At 50.9% G+C, this 14,494-nt stretch overlaps 1 protein-coding gene across 8 annotated transcripts; it reads right to left on the bottom strand.

The window, feature by feature from the left end:
* Positions 1–1,423: 1,423 nt before the first annotated feature.
* On the bottom strand, positions 1,424–14,246 carry LOC105464682 (melanoma antigen preferentially expressed in tumors). Of its 8 annotated transcripts, none has more exons than XM_071080102.1 (7): positions 14,108–14,246; positions 11,847–11,882; positions 11,600–11,750; positions 11,115–11,212; positions 4,442–4,764; positions 3,402–4,010; positions 1,424–2,320 (listed from the first exon to the last, which is right to left on the bottom strand). In XM_071080102.1, exons 4-7 carry the CDS (start codon positions 11,133–11,135, stop codon positions 1,744–1,746), a joined length of 1,530 nt encoding a protein of 509 aa, XP_070936203.1. In that variant the 5' UTR covers positions 11,136–11,212; positions 11,600–11,750; positions 11,847–11,882; positions 14,108–14,246; the 3' UTR covers positions 1,424–1,743. The 8 variants fall into 8 exon arrangements, with proteins under 8 accessions (XP_070936203.1, XP_070936202.1, XP_011711023.1 ...); XM_071080101.1 differs by having other exon boundaries at positions 11,551–11,750; XM_011712721.2 differs by lacking the exon at positions 11,600–11,750.
* Positions 14,247–14,494: the final 248 nt, after the last annotated feature.

Genomic DNA, 14,494 nt, shown 5'->3' on the forward strand with positions numbered 1-14,494 from the left:
ACCTCTGCCTCCCGGGTTTAAGCGATTTTCCTGTCTCAGCCTCCTGAGTAGTTGGAAATACACACACCCGGCTAATTTTTGTATTTTTAGTAGAGACAGGGTTTCACCACGTTGGCCAGGCTGGTCTCGAACTCCTGACCTCAGGTGATCCACCTGCCTCGGCTTCCCAAAGTGCTGGGATTACAGGTGTGAGCCACTGCGCCCAACCAGTTTGTTTCTTATAGAGCTTAGAGTAGGAGGCTTGAAGATGGGAACAGAAGAAAAAAGGTTGAAGGGCCCAGCTGATAGGTGTCGCAAGATAGGAAATTGTTGACAGTCTGCAATGCCAGCAGCATCATGGGTGGTTATCACCAAGACAGAGACCTCAGAACAGGCAGGACTGGGTGTGCTGGCACTCACAGCTACATGCAGATAGAGCCTGCCCCTGGGCCTTGGTGTGTGACCTTATTCCCAAGTGCTTCTTTGGAAAGCTGTACAGTGAGGGAGGTGACGCAGCCTAAGGGCAGGACACACTAGCATGGGAGCAGTGGCAGGCAAGTGGGCTGACTGCCCAGGGATTGTAGAGTCCACCTGCACAGTATGACATCTCCCATCCTTTTGGATAGATTGTTCTATAGGGTGGCCTCCACCTACTCCCAACTCCCAAATCTGACATTCATTCATCTACTTCCCCCTAAGTGCTCCCTAGCACCTGCCCTGAGTTTGTTCACTATTGGAACCCCAAATCCAGGGCATCTCACTGGCTGAGATTCAGCTTACTACCTCATTGATGGGGAGACTCTTACGTTGAAGTAGTAATTTTCTGATAGGACCACAAGATGAAGTCATTTTTAATGTGGGTACAAATACTAAATAAATATGATCTTACTGTTTTGCCAAAAGGAATTTAGATGTTTTAAATGGGTCACAATTAAATTCAAAAAGGGGCTGGACCTGATGGGATGGGTTGGTGAGGCCCAGAGGCTCCACCTCAAGTGCAGTACTGGACATCCCCTCCCAGTACTGGGGGTCTGACCTGTACATAGCCAAGCCCAATACTGGCACAGCCACAGGCCAGGGATGGAGGCTTATGAGTGCACTGGAAAACAGGGAGGACTGAGTCCAGGGTCTCAGGGGGTTTAGTAGTGAGGGCTCCTGTGAACAACCCTTCACTCAGTGGTGTTCATTATTGGCCCCTTCCTTAGTATGTTCCAGCCCTGAGGATACACCTTGCATGCTCTCACCCTTTGAATACCAAAGAAATAAGCAAGGAGGTAACTGATGCCTCAAAGAGATTCATGGTGCCATGATATCTGGGGGCCGGGACCCTGTCCAGCCTAAAGGTATAAGTACCATGGATGAGCAGTGTCTTAACCAGCAACTGGAGATTTCCTGAGGTTTAATGGGGAAAGGAGATTCATATACTAGAAGACACCAGGTGCTTCACATTGCTTCTTTTTATTTTCAACAGTTTCTTTACAACAGTTTCTTTACAACAGTCTACATAGGGATTAACTTCTACATGTACTTCCCAAGCCAGAATGCCCCTTTAGAAATTCAGATTCTATTTCTAACTGTATAGGATGCATCTCCCAAAAGATCCCGTTAACTCAACATCTGTCTACCCCCAACTTCCCCTTTTTTCCCTCACTCACACTGAACATTTGTCTGAAACTGTGGCTGCTTTGTTGCTTCAAGATGCATGCACATCCTGGGCTTCAGTGTCCAAGTATGCAGAATGAAGCATTTGATATGTGCACCCAGCTAGTTAGGCATGAAACAGGGGCACAAGATGGGCTCTGGGTCATAGAAGGTTCTGTCCCCACAGTGAGGACAGGGATTGGCACTAAGCCAGACCATGCTGGGCCGCCCCAATTCGCACAGCAACTCCCTGAGCCTGGCGTGCAGATAGGCAAGTCTCCCCAGGTGGAGGGTACCATGGACGTCCTCGTAACTCTCCAGGGGGACAGGATACAGCACGTGGGTCAGATTGCTCAGCCCGATGAGGTGGTGCAGGAGGTTCTCCAGGACAGATATGGAGATGGGATTCCCGCAGAAGCTTAAGGTCGTCAGCTGGGAGCAGTGGCTCAGGGAAGGCAGGAGGACAAGGAGCTGATCATCCATGATCCCACACTCATCAAAGTCCAGGTCCTGGAGGGTGGCAGAGGCTCTCTCCAGCAGAGCTTGGAGGGGCTCGGGACTTACATCGGTCAGCATGACCCCACTGAGACTCAGGACACTCAGCTGACTGACGTTGGGGCTCTGGGACAGATGTATCACATCGCCTTCCGAAAGCCGGCAGTTAGTTACTGAGAGGGTTTCCAAGGGATTCATCACGTGCCTGCAAACAGACAAAGCAGTTAGTGCTGGGGAATGGTGGTAGTGGGGTGGGGAGACTGGAGAGAGGCCCGTTTCACCGAAACCCAAAGTTTTCCTGATGATGGTTAACCCCCAGGATGCCATGTTGTAAAGGAGCATTCAAGGGAGTACAAGTTCAGGTGCCGTCCTTTCTCCATTATTTGCTGCATAAGTGGGTCAAGTAAACAAAGATCTCAAACACTCTCTTGGCTGACCTGTGAGGCGGGGTCCAACACAGACCTCTTCGGTGGTGTGAGCATGAACTGAATTGAGAGAGCCTGATTTGATGTCTCAAGCAAGGAAGGGCATCAGTGAATTTTAGTATTTGAAGATACAACCGAAAATACTTTTTCAACTCAGGCTTCCTCTGCCACTGCCTGGACCCCAGTCACCTGTATCTCTGTGCCTGATGAAGCTACTGGGGAGTAGTCATAGAGGACAAACTTGGGCAGGGTCAGCAACATCCAAAGGGGGTTCCCAGGCTGCAGGGCTACCTTAGATCACCGCATCATCAGCAAACCACCTATCAATTTTTGCAATTCCTCACTCTTGTTCCTTCTCCCACATCTCCAGAATCCTGCATTTCCCACCTATTACCTTGAGTTCTAAATCACACTTTACAGACAGGAAATTTGAGTCGGGTTTAGAGGGAACAGCTCATGTTGAGAAGCTGGTGAGTACACAGCTTACAATTTCAAATCTCACCTTTGACGGACTTTCCCTTCTTCAATGCCCTCCTTGCTTATTTTCGGTCATCTTAGGCATCACTTCCTAAGGAAGAATGCCTAAAGGCACCCTCGCCAGACCCCAACCTCCCATTACAGAGTTTTCTAACAAGGAGTCACTGTTAATAGCATCTATCCTAATGTATATCTCTAACCCTAATGAGTAGTAGTTACGTGATATCATGCTTGGGGACAGAGTGGTGAACAAGACATGTTAACTGGTAGTGACTTGCTCACTCTTGCATTATCAGTGGCTGGCACATGCTAGATGTCCTTTATTGTTTACTACGATAAAGAAGGGCTTGCTCTGGTCTGCAGAGAAACCTCACCATCCCTTACCTGAGCAACTGATCCAGGCGGCCTCTAAGGAAAAATAAAGAGTCCACATAGAGAGCCTGGAGGCACGGCAGACTGAGGAACTGAGAGGTGAACTGGGCGATATACTCCTCTTCCTTCTCCGGGGAAATGGAGGAAGATGCATGGATGTGGGAGAGGAGGAGTCTACGCAGATTAATCATCTGGCCCAGGTAGGGAGAAAATTTTGCCAAGGTGGGTAGCTTCCAGGTACAAGTCACTTCCAAATCTTCAATAGAGTCCAGCTGTACCATTTTCAGGATCATCTTGATATTCTGCATGGGCATTGCAAAAATCTTCAGCTTCTTACAGCACAGGTGTAGTACATTTTTCTGTCGCTTCACTTTCTCCATGAGGTAAGAGAACAACTCATCACAGGCACCTTCCTTGAGGGACAGGTCTACGAGCACCTCTATTGGAGTGAAGGGCTGCTCTGCCTCTGTGCTCAAACCATCTACTTTCCGCTTCTTTCTCATAGGCTGAGCTGCTTCTGGCTCTGGAAATGAGTAGAGACTGGCCCTGTTTCCAGACCATACAGTCCAGAAGTCCTGATGAGAGTTCTTCCGTAAATCCAGCACTTCAAGTTTCCACCTCCTGTGGGGAAAAACACGTTAATAGCCGAGATGCTTTAAAATCAACTCAAGGTAAGACCATGAGTCTCATAATGTGGGTAAGAACCAACCAAACAACTGCCTTAGATCTGCACTTTTACTCCATACATCAGAAAGGCATCAGTTGCTCCCTTTCCCACTAGAATCCTGGGATCCTTCCTGGTCCCCACTTCCTGCCCCACCAGGAGGAAGCAGGTGCATGTTCCTTCAGACACCTGCATTTTAATCAGTGCCCCATGTCCAGAAGCCCATTCCAAGAGTGACCCCTGCAGTGGCCCCCAAGGCCTCCCTGAACTTCCTTGCTGGCACCATCAGAGCCTCTGGCCCAGCCTTAGGTGCTCCATGCTCCCTGACCCCGGCTGCATCCTGCTCAGGTTCCCAGGGCCCCACATGAAGCTGCTAGATCACCCTTACCTGGGGCGAACCTCCTGGGTAAGCAGCACATCAAGTCCATCAAGCACAGCCTTGAAGGTCTCCAGGTGAAGCTGTTGTCCCTTCATCAGCACTCCCAAAGGGAGGCAGGTGAAGGGCCAGGCCTGCACCATTGCCTTCAGGGTCTGGCTATGTCTCCCATCAAAGGCTGCTGTGAAGAGTGGCGGGAAGAGCTCCCTGGGCAGCAACTCCAGGGCAGCGATGGCCAGGGCCTCATCCTTCAGCAGGCTCTGCCCCGCCAGCTCCACAAGTCTCCGTGGGCTTGTCCACACGCTCATGCTGATGTATCGGCTCTGAATGGAACCCTGAGGAAACATACAGGGAACAAAGCGTCCCTTTCAGCCCAAGCATAAGCAACTCTATCTTTTCCTCGCCCTTCTGAGGGACCAACTCAGGGCCAAAGTCACTGTGCTAACAACAGCAGGGGATTTCTCAGTTTATCCTGATTCCATTCTGCACTCGGTGGCCACAAAGCCACAGCTCTGCTGGCATCAGGATGAGCATCTCATCAAGTGTAGAGGAGGAAACAGGATGGCCACTGGCCCCATCCTGTATCTACCCACTACTCTATTTAATTCTAGTCCCCCTGGGAAGTGAGAACTAAGGAGCCTGAGAGCTGAGCCTACTCATTCCGGGAAAAAGCTTCTGATGATCACTCAAAGACAATTCAAACGGGAGTGTCACACAGCCCAGAACAGCATCCTTCTCTGCTCCAACAAGCCAGATGGGAAAGATTAGGGACACACACACAATGCACAGTGGGTGCCATTATATTTCACTAAAAAATTTTAAATGAGAAACTACAGAAGCAGCCCAACAGTATTACACAGCAATTGGAAGTAAAATTAAAACAAAACAAAAAAAACCATTCTGAGACATGTATTTTAAGTGTGTCTCTTTTACATATATTAAGAGTTATTACTTTGACATGGAAATCAAGGGAGCAAACAATTCACAGTAAAACAAAGCCTGATTCTTTTTCCCCAAAACATTAGTTTTAAAATGGAGAAATAAAAATTGTGTATATTTATAGTGTACAATATGATGCTTTGAAGTATGTATACATTGTAGAATGGGTGCCTTAAGCTAATTAACATATGTATAATCTCACGTATGTGTGGTGAGAACACTTAAAATGTACTCTTAGCAATTTTCATGTATACAATACATTATTAACTACAGTTACCATCTTGTATACTAGATGTCTTGAAAAAGCCTCCACCCTCCAGCACAGTGGCTCATGTCTGTAATCCCAGCACTTTGGGAGGCCAAGGTGGGATAATGGCTTGAGCCCAGGAGTTCAAGACCAGCCTGGGCAACACAACGAGACCTCATCTCTATTTAAAAAAAAAAAAAAAAAGGAAAAAGAAAAAAGAAAATGTCTTTAATTCCAAAGCATCTGACCAAAAAAAAAAAAAAAAAAAAAGAAAAGAAAAAAATCTATGGAATATTTTTTAACTTTTTAGTTAAAAAAAGCCTTACTAGGCCGGGCGCGGTGGCTCAAGCCTGTAATCCCAGCACTTCGGGAGGCCGAGACGGGCGGATCACGAGGTCAGAAGATCGAGACCATCCTGGCTAACACGGTGAAACCCCGTCTCTACTAAAAAAATACAAAAAACTAGCCGGGCGAGGTGGCGGGCGCCTGTAGTCCCAGCTACTCGGGAGGCTGAGGCAGGAGAATGGCGTGAACCCGGGAGGCGGAGCTTGCAGTGAGCTGAGATCCGGCCACTGCACTCCAGCCTGGGCGACAGAGAGAGACTCCGCCTCAAAAACAAAACAAAACAAACAAAACAAAACAAAAAAAAAGCCTTACTAGTAAATCACTAAAAAGTTAAAGAATCATAAATGATGCAAATTATAATTGCTTGCCACATACTATCTAAATTGTAATAAAGTAAAATTCCAACAAATTAGATATCTTTTATTTTCCAAAAAAGCTGTTTAAGAAATTATTTTTTAACATATACAAAATGGCAGAAATCAAAATGTTTGGGATTCAATATAAATAATAAATGTTCCAGGTAATGGCTATACTAATTACCATAATTCGATTACACACTATATATGCATCAACTAAAATTTCACATGTACCCTACAAATATATACGATTATTGTGTATCCATTAAGAAATAATCCAATAACCAAAGAAAAATGTTTGGGATTAAGGCAAAACTACATTTAGAGGCAAAAGCAAAGCTTGTTCCTTTGTAAGGAAAGAAAAAGGAAAATCATCTAGGCAGCATTGGCCCTCATGGCCCATGGAGACCCTGGGCTGACAGTGGGAAGGTGGCAGTGGCCATAGCCTGAGGTTCCCGACTCACCAGACCCAGGTGTGGTGCAGAAGCCATCTGCCCAGACCTCTGAGAGGACCACAACATCGACTTCAAGGCCTCTGGGTCTCTCCTCTAGCACCTCAGAAGCTATTATTGGCCTTTCTGGGCATCCTTCCCCTTTCAACTCCATGCTGCCAATGGGAGAACCAAATCTAATTACATTCCTGGATTTCCAGCCAGTGAATCCTGGTGGGGTTTTTTACTTACTTCAGGTTCAACTGATTGAATGGGATGTCCATTTATAAAACGGAAAGAAAAAGTGAACAAAACCACCCAGAAAGTGTAACTGTTGGGGGAATTTTTGGCCACATCAAAATTACCCAAATACTCCAGTTAAGATAGCTTTATGAAGAGCATCATGTCATTACCCCTCCCCACTCCCAAACAATCCCCAAGTATCAAATTGTCACTTATACTCTGTGTTCCTTAACACAGCAAATCACATGCCTATTCAGGGAGAAAGGGAGGTACAATAGAGGGGTGGCTGGTCTTCCAAACTTTGAAGGTCAAGGCTCTCCTGAAGGAAGCTGGGTCAAAATTACACTACAACTAGGAGTTAGTCAGAAGTAAGGCTGGGCATTTGTAACGGGACTGAGTGGATTACCACAAAGACAGATACTCTTTTGGGGGGTGGAATTGAAAGACTTTGGCCTGGATGGAGTAGAGAAATGAAAAAGGGGAATGGCTAAGGAAGACAAAAGATAGTTCCAGTAAAGCCTAGGTAATCACTGGGACAGGGAGGGAGTTCAATTTTCCTCCCTCCCTAGAGGGAAAGGGTGTTTTCTGCCAAAAAGTCAGGATCCTCTTGGCAAACAGCCTTGACAAGATTAAACCTACGAATGTGGGCTGGAGAGGTGGGATGGAAGGTAATGTTGGTGACCAAACCTAGGACAGCAACGTTTTCAAGTCTGAAAGACCCTGTGGTTTCTTAAGAATCTTGGAGCCAGGGAGAGAAATAAACAAGGGCCAAAAGCACACATCCCTGCCATTAAGGAAGTTCTCAGAAGACCTTCTCTTTATAGTTAGGTGTCCTCTTCCACACCGGGGCTGTTCACAAGCAGCAGGTCAGGCCTTTACCCCAAACATAATCTCCAATGGCCAATCCCTTCCTAAGTATTACTAATGTTTCCACACTTCAAGAAAACAGCTGACTCTTTCTTGACCCTAAGCTTCTCAGGCACAGAGATTCTGGTCAGCAAGATGCAATCAGGCCTATCAATTAAGACTCAATTTTTCCCTCTTTCCATGCTAGGCACGGTAAACAAATACATTTTCTCTCACAAAAAATTGAAGTTACATTTGGCATTTAAGGATCTACTTAGGGATGATTCCTATCCTGGGCCTGATCACCCATTGGTGCTTTTGAAGTTTCAGAACCTCTCCACCCAAAGAATTCTCCAGGCCATTCTCTGCCTCATGCACTGTGACGTCCCCACAATTCTTTTTTTTTTTTTTTTTTTTTTGAGACGGAGTCTCACTCTGTCGCCCAGGCTGGAGTGCAGTGGCCGGATCTCAGCTCACTGCAAGCTCCGCCTCCCGGGTTCACGCCATTCTCCTGCCTCAGCCTCCCGAGTAGGTGGGACTACAGGCGCCCGCCACCTCGCCCGGCTAGTTTTTTGTACTTTTTAGTAGAGACGGGGTTTCACCGTGTTAGCCAGGATGGTCTCGATCTCCCGACCTCGTGATCCGCCCGTCTCGGCCTCCCAAAGTGCTGGGATTACAGGCTTGAGCCACCGCGCCCGGCCCCCCACAATTCTTATATTCTACTGGCAAGTGTCCAGCTGGAACGTCTTGGGGCCTGGCTTTGTTTGCTCTGGCCTGCATAAGGAGGCTGTAATTCGTTGAAGGGTGTTTTCCATTTCAGTTCTCTCTCTGGAGACTATTTTCTCCTACTTTTCACCCTCAACACCAAACGGCCTTTGTGAAAATTGGGTTAAACTACAATTGGTTCTACATTTCCTTTAATTCCCAGGCAATCATCTTTACTCATCAGCCGCGGAAGACTGAGATTAGTAATAAAGGTCATTGTCAATGTCCCTAATTATCAAGCACCTACTGGGCACAGCAGAGGCGGCAACAGTTCTCATTCATTATCTCAAATAGCCTTCACAGAAAATCTAAAATTCACCATCATTTTCATTTTTAGTCTTGTAAGTCCTTGACTCTTTCTGGGGAAGAACCTGCTCAGCTCCAGGCAGGCAGGAATTGGTAGCCCTTATGTGAGGAGTTTAGATAGATCTTCATTTCCCTCCTTATCAAACAATTTAAGTGTTAGAAAGGGCTGATAAGCTTCACATAAACCATGGAAAAACAGGAAAACTGAGTAAGTCCAACAGTTAGGGAAGTTTCTATGGGATCCCCGCTTCCAGAATATCCAAGGGAGGAGAAGGGACTGTGATAAAGTGTGAGTTGTGCAATCTCTGAGCTATGCAATCTCCCTGTGAGGCAGTGACACTCCTCCGTCCAGCTTCACACCGCCAGTTTGCCAGTGGCACTAGAGGAAGCAGCACCAGGAGCACATTTGCACAAAGGTGCTGTCCTTCCTCCCAGTGTAAGGGAGGAGTGAAAAGACTGGGGCCCAGCATGACTCCTAGGGTCCGGGGCATGAATTGGGGAGGTATTTCTGCATGTCCTGTCTACTAGTTCTTATGGTCCTTGTGGGCTGCGCAGGCCAGAGTGGCCTCTGAGCTCATCATAGGGGTGGTCTGCACCCTCCTCTCTAGTCATAGAATCCCAAAGGGGACCCCCAAAGTATCTGCACCAGGTCCTTCAGGTCTTTTTTTTGGAGTGCAATGGCACAATCTTGGCTCACTGTAATCTCCGCCTCCTGGGTTCAAACAATTCTCCTGCCTCAGCCTCCTGAGCAGCTGGGACTACAGGCATGCACCCCCACACACGGCTATTTTTTTGTATTTTTAGTAGAGACGGGGTTTCGCCACGTTGGCCAGGCTGGTCTCAAACTCCTGACCTTCAGATGATCTACCCGCCTAGGCCTCCCAAAGTGTTGTGATTACAGGCGTGAGCCACCATGCCCAGCCTCTTTTTCTACTCTTTAAAGACAGGGTCTTACTATGTTTCCTAGGCTGGTCTTGAACTCCTGAGCTCAAGTGATCCACCCGTTTCAGCCTCCCAAAGCGCTGGGATTACAGGCGTGTGGATACTAACAGCACCCAATACAGGTGAGCAGATACCAACAGCACCCGAGCACAACCCCACAGTCCAATGCACACGGTCATCCTTGAGCCTCTGGTTCCAGTACGAGTCTCCAGGTTTCAAGTCAGGTTGCATGTCCTCCCTGATCTCCCCAGGAGGCACCCAACATTGTTGTTGTTCACTTCTCAAGACGAACACTTACCCCTAATGGCCCAAGCCCATGGGGCAGTGGGATCAAAGCCTCCCTGAACTCATGCTCTCTGACACCACTTGGAAATGTGGGCTGTAGCATCTGATTACCCCATGCAAAGGTTCTGAATCTAATCGTGGCTTTGGCAATAAGGTCCCCAATACATTAGGATTTTTTTTTTTTTTTTTTTTTTTTTTTTGAGAAGGAGTTTCACTCAAGTCACCCAAGCTAGAGTGCAATGGTGCCATCCTGGCTCACTGCAACCTCCACCTCCTGGGTTCAAGCGATTCTCCTGCTCCTGTCTCAGCCTCCTGACTAGCTGGGAGTACAGGTGTGGGCCACCATGCCTGGCTGATTTTTTTCTATTTTTAGTAGAGACAGAATTTCACCATTTTGGCCAAGCTAGTCTCAAACTCCTGACCTCAGGTAATCTGCCCGCCTCGGCCTCCCATAGTACTGGGATTACAGGCATGAGCCACCATGCCTAGCCTAGGGTTTTTTTTTTTTTTTAGAGACAGAGTCTAGCTCTGTCACTCAGGCTGGAGTGCAGTGCCATGATCTTGGCTCACTGCAACCTTCGCCTCCTGGGTTCAAGCGATTCTCCTGCTTCAGCCTCTTGAGCAGCTGGGACTACAAGCGCATGCCACCACACCCCGCTAATTTTTTGTACTTTGGTAGAGACGGGATTTCACCGTGCTAGCCAGGAATGGTCTCAATCTCCGGATCTCGTGATCCGCGTGCCTCGGCCTCCCAAAGTGCTGGGATTACAGGCACGAGCCACCAGGGTTATTCTTAGACAGAGACAGCAGGAGGAGCGAAATGCTCTTTTGGGGAAATGACCGGAAACAATAAAAGCGGCTCCTGCCTCTTCCTCTACTGTGAGGGACCTCAGGATGCAGCTCCCATCTGGCTCGAGGGACAAGGACAGAGGGAAGAGGGCTTCTCTGAGCACCTCAGACAGCTCAGGGGACCTTCTTACCCGCAAACGTCTTCGTTCCATTTTGAAGCGATTTAGGCTGGCCTCAGGACCTCCAACGTTTGGATTTCTAGGTCTCAGTCACTTGTTTCCACGCACGTCTGAGAGTAATAATCAAAATGCTCCAAAAAGAAGGACACATGTATAATATTTAGGAAGCAACGGTCTCCTGTAAAAACCTCCGCAAATACTGCTGAGGAAAGTGACAACTGGCGACTCAATCTCGCCCTTTCATTGCAAATCTCTAGCTCCAAACCCGAGCACCAATGTCTCCTGGGCTGAACCAGGGCGCAGGAGGAACAACAGACCATGTGGTCGGTCACAAGTGACCCCTGTGGTCAAGGACCCTGACTACCGTCCTCTAGCCACATTTCTGCCTCTGCTCCCGCCTTCCTAGGACGCCTACGTCACTACCTGGGCCGTCCCCAACCCCCAGCACCTTCAGAGGGGCCGAGTCCCAGAGCATCCACCGCATTACAAATGCGCACCCGCCCCGAGGAGCTCCAAACACGAGCATCGCGGCCTCGGTTCAAGGCTTCGTGACAGCCACAACTCCTCAACTGTGGCCAATTTTCCGGGGCATGCGGCCCGGGGTGACCCAAGTGGCGCATATTATTTTCTTTGGTCTTCAACCCATTTCTGGAGAGAAAACAGGGACCCGGGACAGGGGTGGTGCCGGGGCACAAGCCCAAGGTCACCCTGTGGGGAAGCGGAGGAATCACGGCTCGAACTTACGTTTTTCCTCAGAGAGAGCACCACTCCGCGAAGTCGCTGGAAGGAAAGAACCAGACGATGGCTCAGCAAGCGCCCTAGCGGCTGTGGCGGGGCAAGCAGCCTGGCCTGACCAATCCCCGTCTCTCAGTCCTTCCAGGGCAAAATCTCACGAGATCCAGTGAGGTCGCCCAGAGAGTCGAGAGGGGCTCATTTTCAAGGAGTGGAAGGAGGAGGAGGAGTGGGGGGAGGGGCAGAGAAAAGGGAGCAGGAGGAAGGGAAAAGGGAAGACAGGGTTGGGGAGGAGATGGGGGTGGAGAAGGAGGGGGCGGAGGAGGGTTAGGAATGGGGGAGACAGGGTGGAGGAGCGGTGGGGTGCGGAAGGAACATAGGGTGGGGGAGGGGTCGGGATGGAGGAAGGGAAACAAAGAGTGGCGAAGGCATAGGCACGGGGAAAGGAGACAGGGTGGGGGAGGGGTGGGCATGGGGGAAAGGAGACAGGGTGGGGGAGGGGTGGGCATGGGGGAAAGGAGACAGGGTGGGGGAGGGGTGGGCATGGGGGAAAGGAGACAGGGTGGGGGAGGGGTGGGCATGGGGGAAAGGAGACAGGGTGGGGGAGGGGTGGGCATGGGGGAAAGGAGACAGGGTGGGGGAGGGGTGGGCATGGGGGAAAGGAGACAGGGTGGGGGAGGGGTGGGCATGGGGGAAAGGAGACAGGGTGGGGGAGGGGTGGGCATGGGGGAAAGGAGACAGGGTGGGGGAGGGGTGGGCATGGGGGAAAGGAGACAGGGTGGGGGAGGGGTGGGCATGGGGGAAAGGAGACAGGGTGGGGGGGGTGGACATGGGGGAAAGGAGACAGGGTGGGGGAGGGGTGGACATGGGGGAAGGGAGACAGGGTGGGGGAGGGGTGGGCATGGGGGAAGGGAGACAGGGTGGGGGAGGGGTGGGCATGGGGGAAGGGAGACGGTGGGGGAGGGGTGGGCATGGGGGAAGGGAGACGGTGGGGGAGGGTTGGACATGGGGGAAGGGAGACAGGGTGGGGATCCGAGAAGAAAGTGTGGGGGTGGGGGATGGAACACGTGGGGGAGGGGTCGGATGGGGGAAGAGAAACAAAGAGTGGCAGAAGCCCGTGGGGATTGGGAACGGAGACAGGGTGTGAGAGGGGTGGGGATGGGGGAAGGAAGACATAGGGTGGGGGAGGAGTGTGGATGGGAGAAGGGAGACAGGGTGGGAGAGGGGAGGGGATAGGGAAGGGAGACAGGGTGGGGGAGGGGATGGGGGAAGGGAGACATATGGTGGGGGAAGGAATGGGGGAAGGGAGACAGGATGTGGAGGAGGAATGGGGGAAGGGCGACATAAGATGGGCCGGGTTGGGATGGGAGAAGGGAGACCGGGTGGGGGTGGGGATGAGGAAGACAGAGGTTGGGGAGGGGTGGGGATGGGGAAGAGAAACAAAGGTGGGGGGGAGAGAAGAGAGGCAGAGAGTGGGGGATGGGTGGGGATGTGGGAAGAAAGAAAGGGGAGAAGGTATAGAGGGGGGGATGGGATGAGGAAGGAATGGAGGGGGGAAGAAATGGAGGGGGAGGGAATGGAGGGGGGGAGGGAATGGAGGGGGGGAGGGAATGGAGGGGGGGAGGGAATGGAGGGGGGGAGGGAATGGAGGGGGGGAAGGAATGGAGGGGGGATGGGGATGGGTGAATAGGTGACGCCTGCGGCCTTTCCCACCCGACAGTAGGGTGGGGGCAGGGTGGAAAAAGGGGGTGCGGTGGGCAAATGGAGAGGCAGTGGGGAGGTGGGGAAGTGGCTGGGAGTGTGGGATGGAGTATTCTGGGATAACGGAGACGGCCAAGTCTGGACTCTGTCCTGGGCCTGTGCTTCTGGCGACCTCCCTTTTCCTCAGTTGGATGCGGGGTGCAGGGGCCGGTTCCAGGGTCCCGTGAGCTCAGGTCCTTGCCCCACCCCGCCCCGCTTGTCTAGAAAAGACGCCCCTGCCCTTGGCTGGGCAAATCTCTGGATTTACCTACTTCTGTAACCCCCTGGGCTGGAAAGACCCACTGCCCCCGGGATTCTATTAACTTACTCTCTGTCTGGAGTGTACGTTCCTCCCTGCTGCCGGGAGTCAGTTTTCCACAACTTTCTGAGGCCTGCGCATGCTCCCCTCGACTCCCCGTGTTTCCGCTCTCCACGCATTCACGCCCCTCCCCTCCCGCGAGCCTGCAGAGGAGTCAGCCCTGCTTTCCCTACATGCCGGGCTGCTCCTTTTGTCGCCAGTCGCCAATACAGACCTGTTGACGGGTCACGCCTGGGAAGCGGGTGGGGTGTCCAGGAGCGGTGTGGAGGTGCGGCAGGCCCAGCTTTTGACTGCCGGGTAGCTGTGCCCTGAAGCCCCGCCGGAATCTCGCCTCCGGGACCAGCAGGGGGCACTGGAGTCAACAGGGACTGTTTGCAAAACTCACTTCCTCCCAGGCCCTCTAGGGGGACGGTCAAGCTTCTGCAGAGATGGGGAGGATCTTTCCTGGTGAGGGGAGAGGGAGGGGCTAGGAGTCAAGCGGAAGGGCCCCCTGTTCAAGGCCGTTCAAGGGACAGGACAGGCGAGGAATCTCTTTGGGTCTTTTGAATTGTTTTCTCGGTCAGGCCTGGAAAGTACTCAGCCTCCACAAACTGTCTTTTCC

The sequence above is a fragment of the Macaca nemestrina genome, chromosome 15 (genome assembly GCF_043159975.1).
Source record: "Macaca nemestrina isolate mMacNem1 chromosome 15, mMacNem.hap1, whole genome shotgun sequence".
Taxonomy (NCBI): domain Eukaryota; kingdom Metazoa; phylum Chordata; class Mammalia; order Primates; family Cercopithecidae; genus Macaca; species Macaca nemestrina.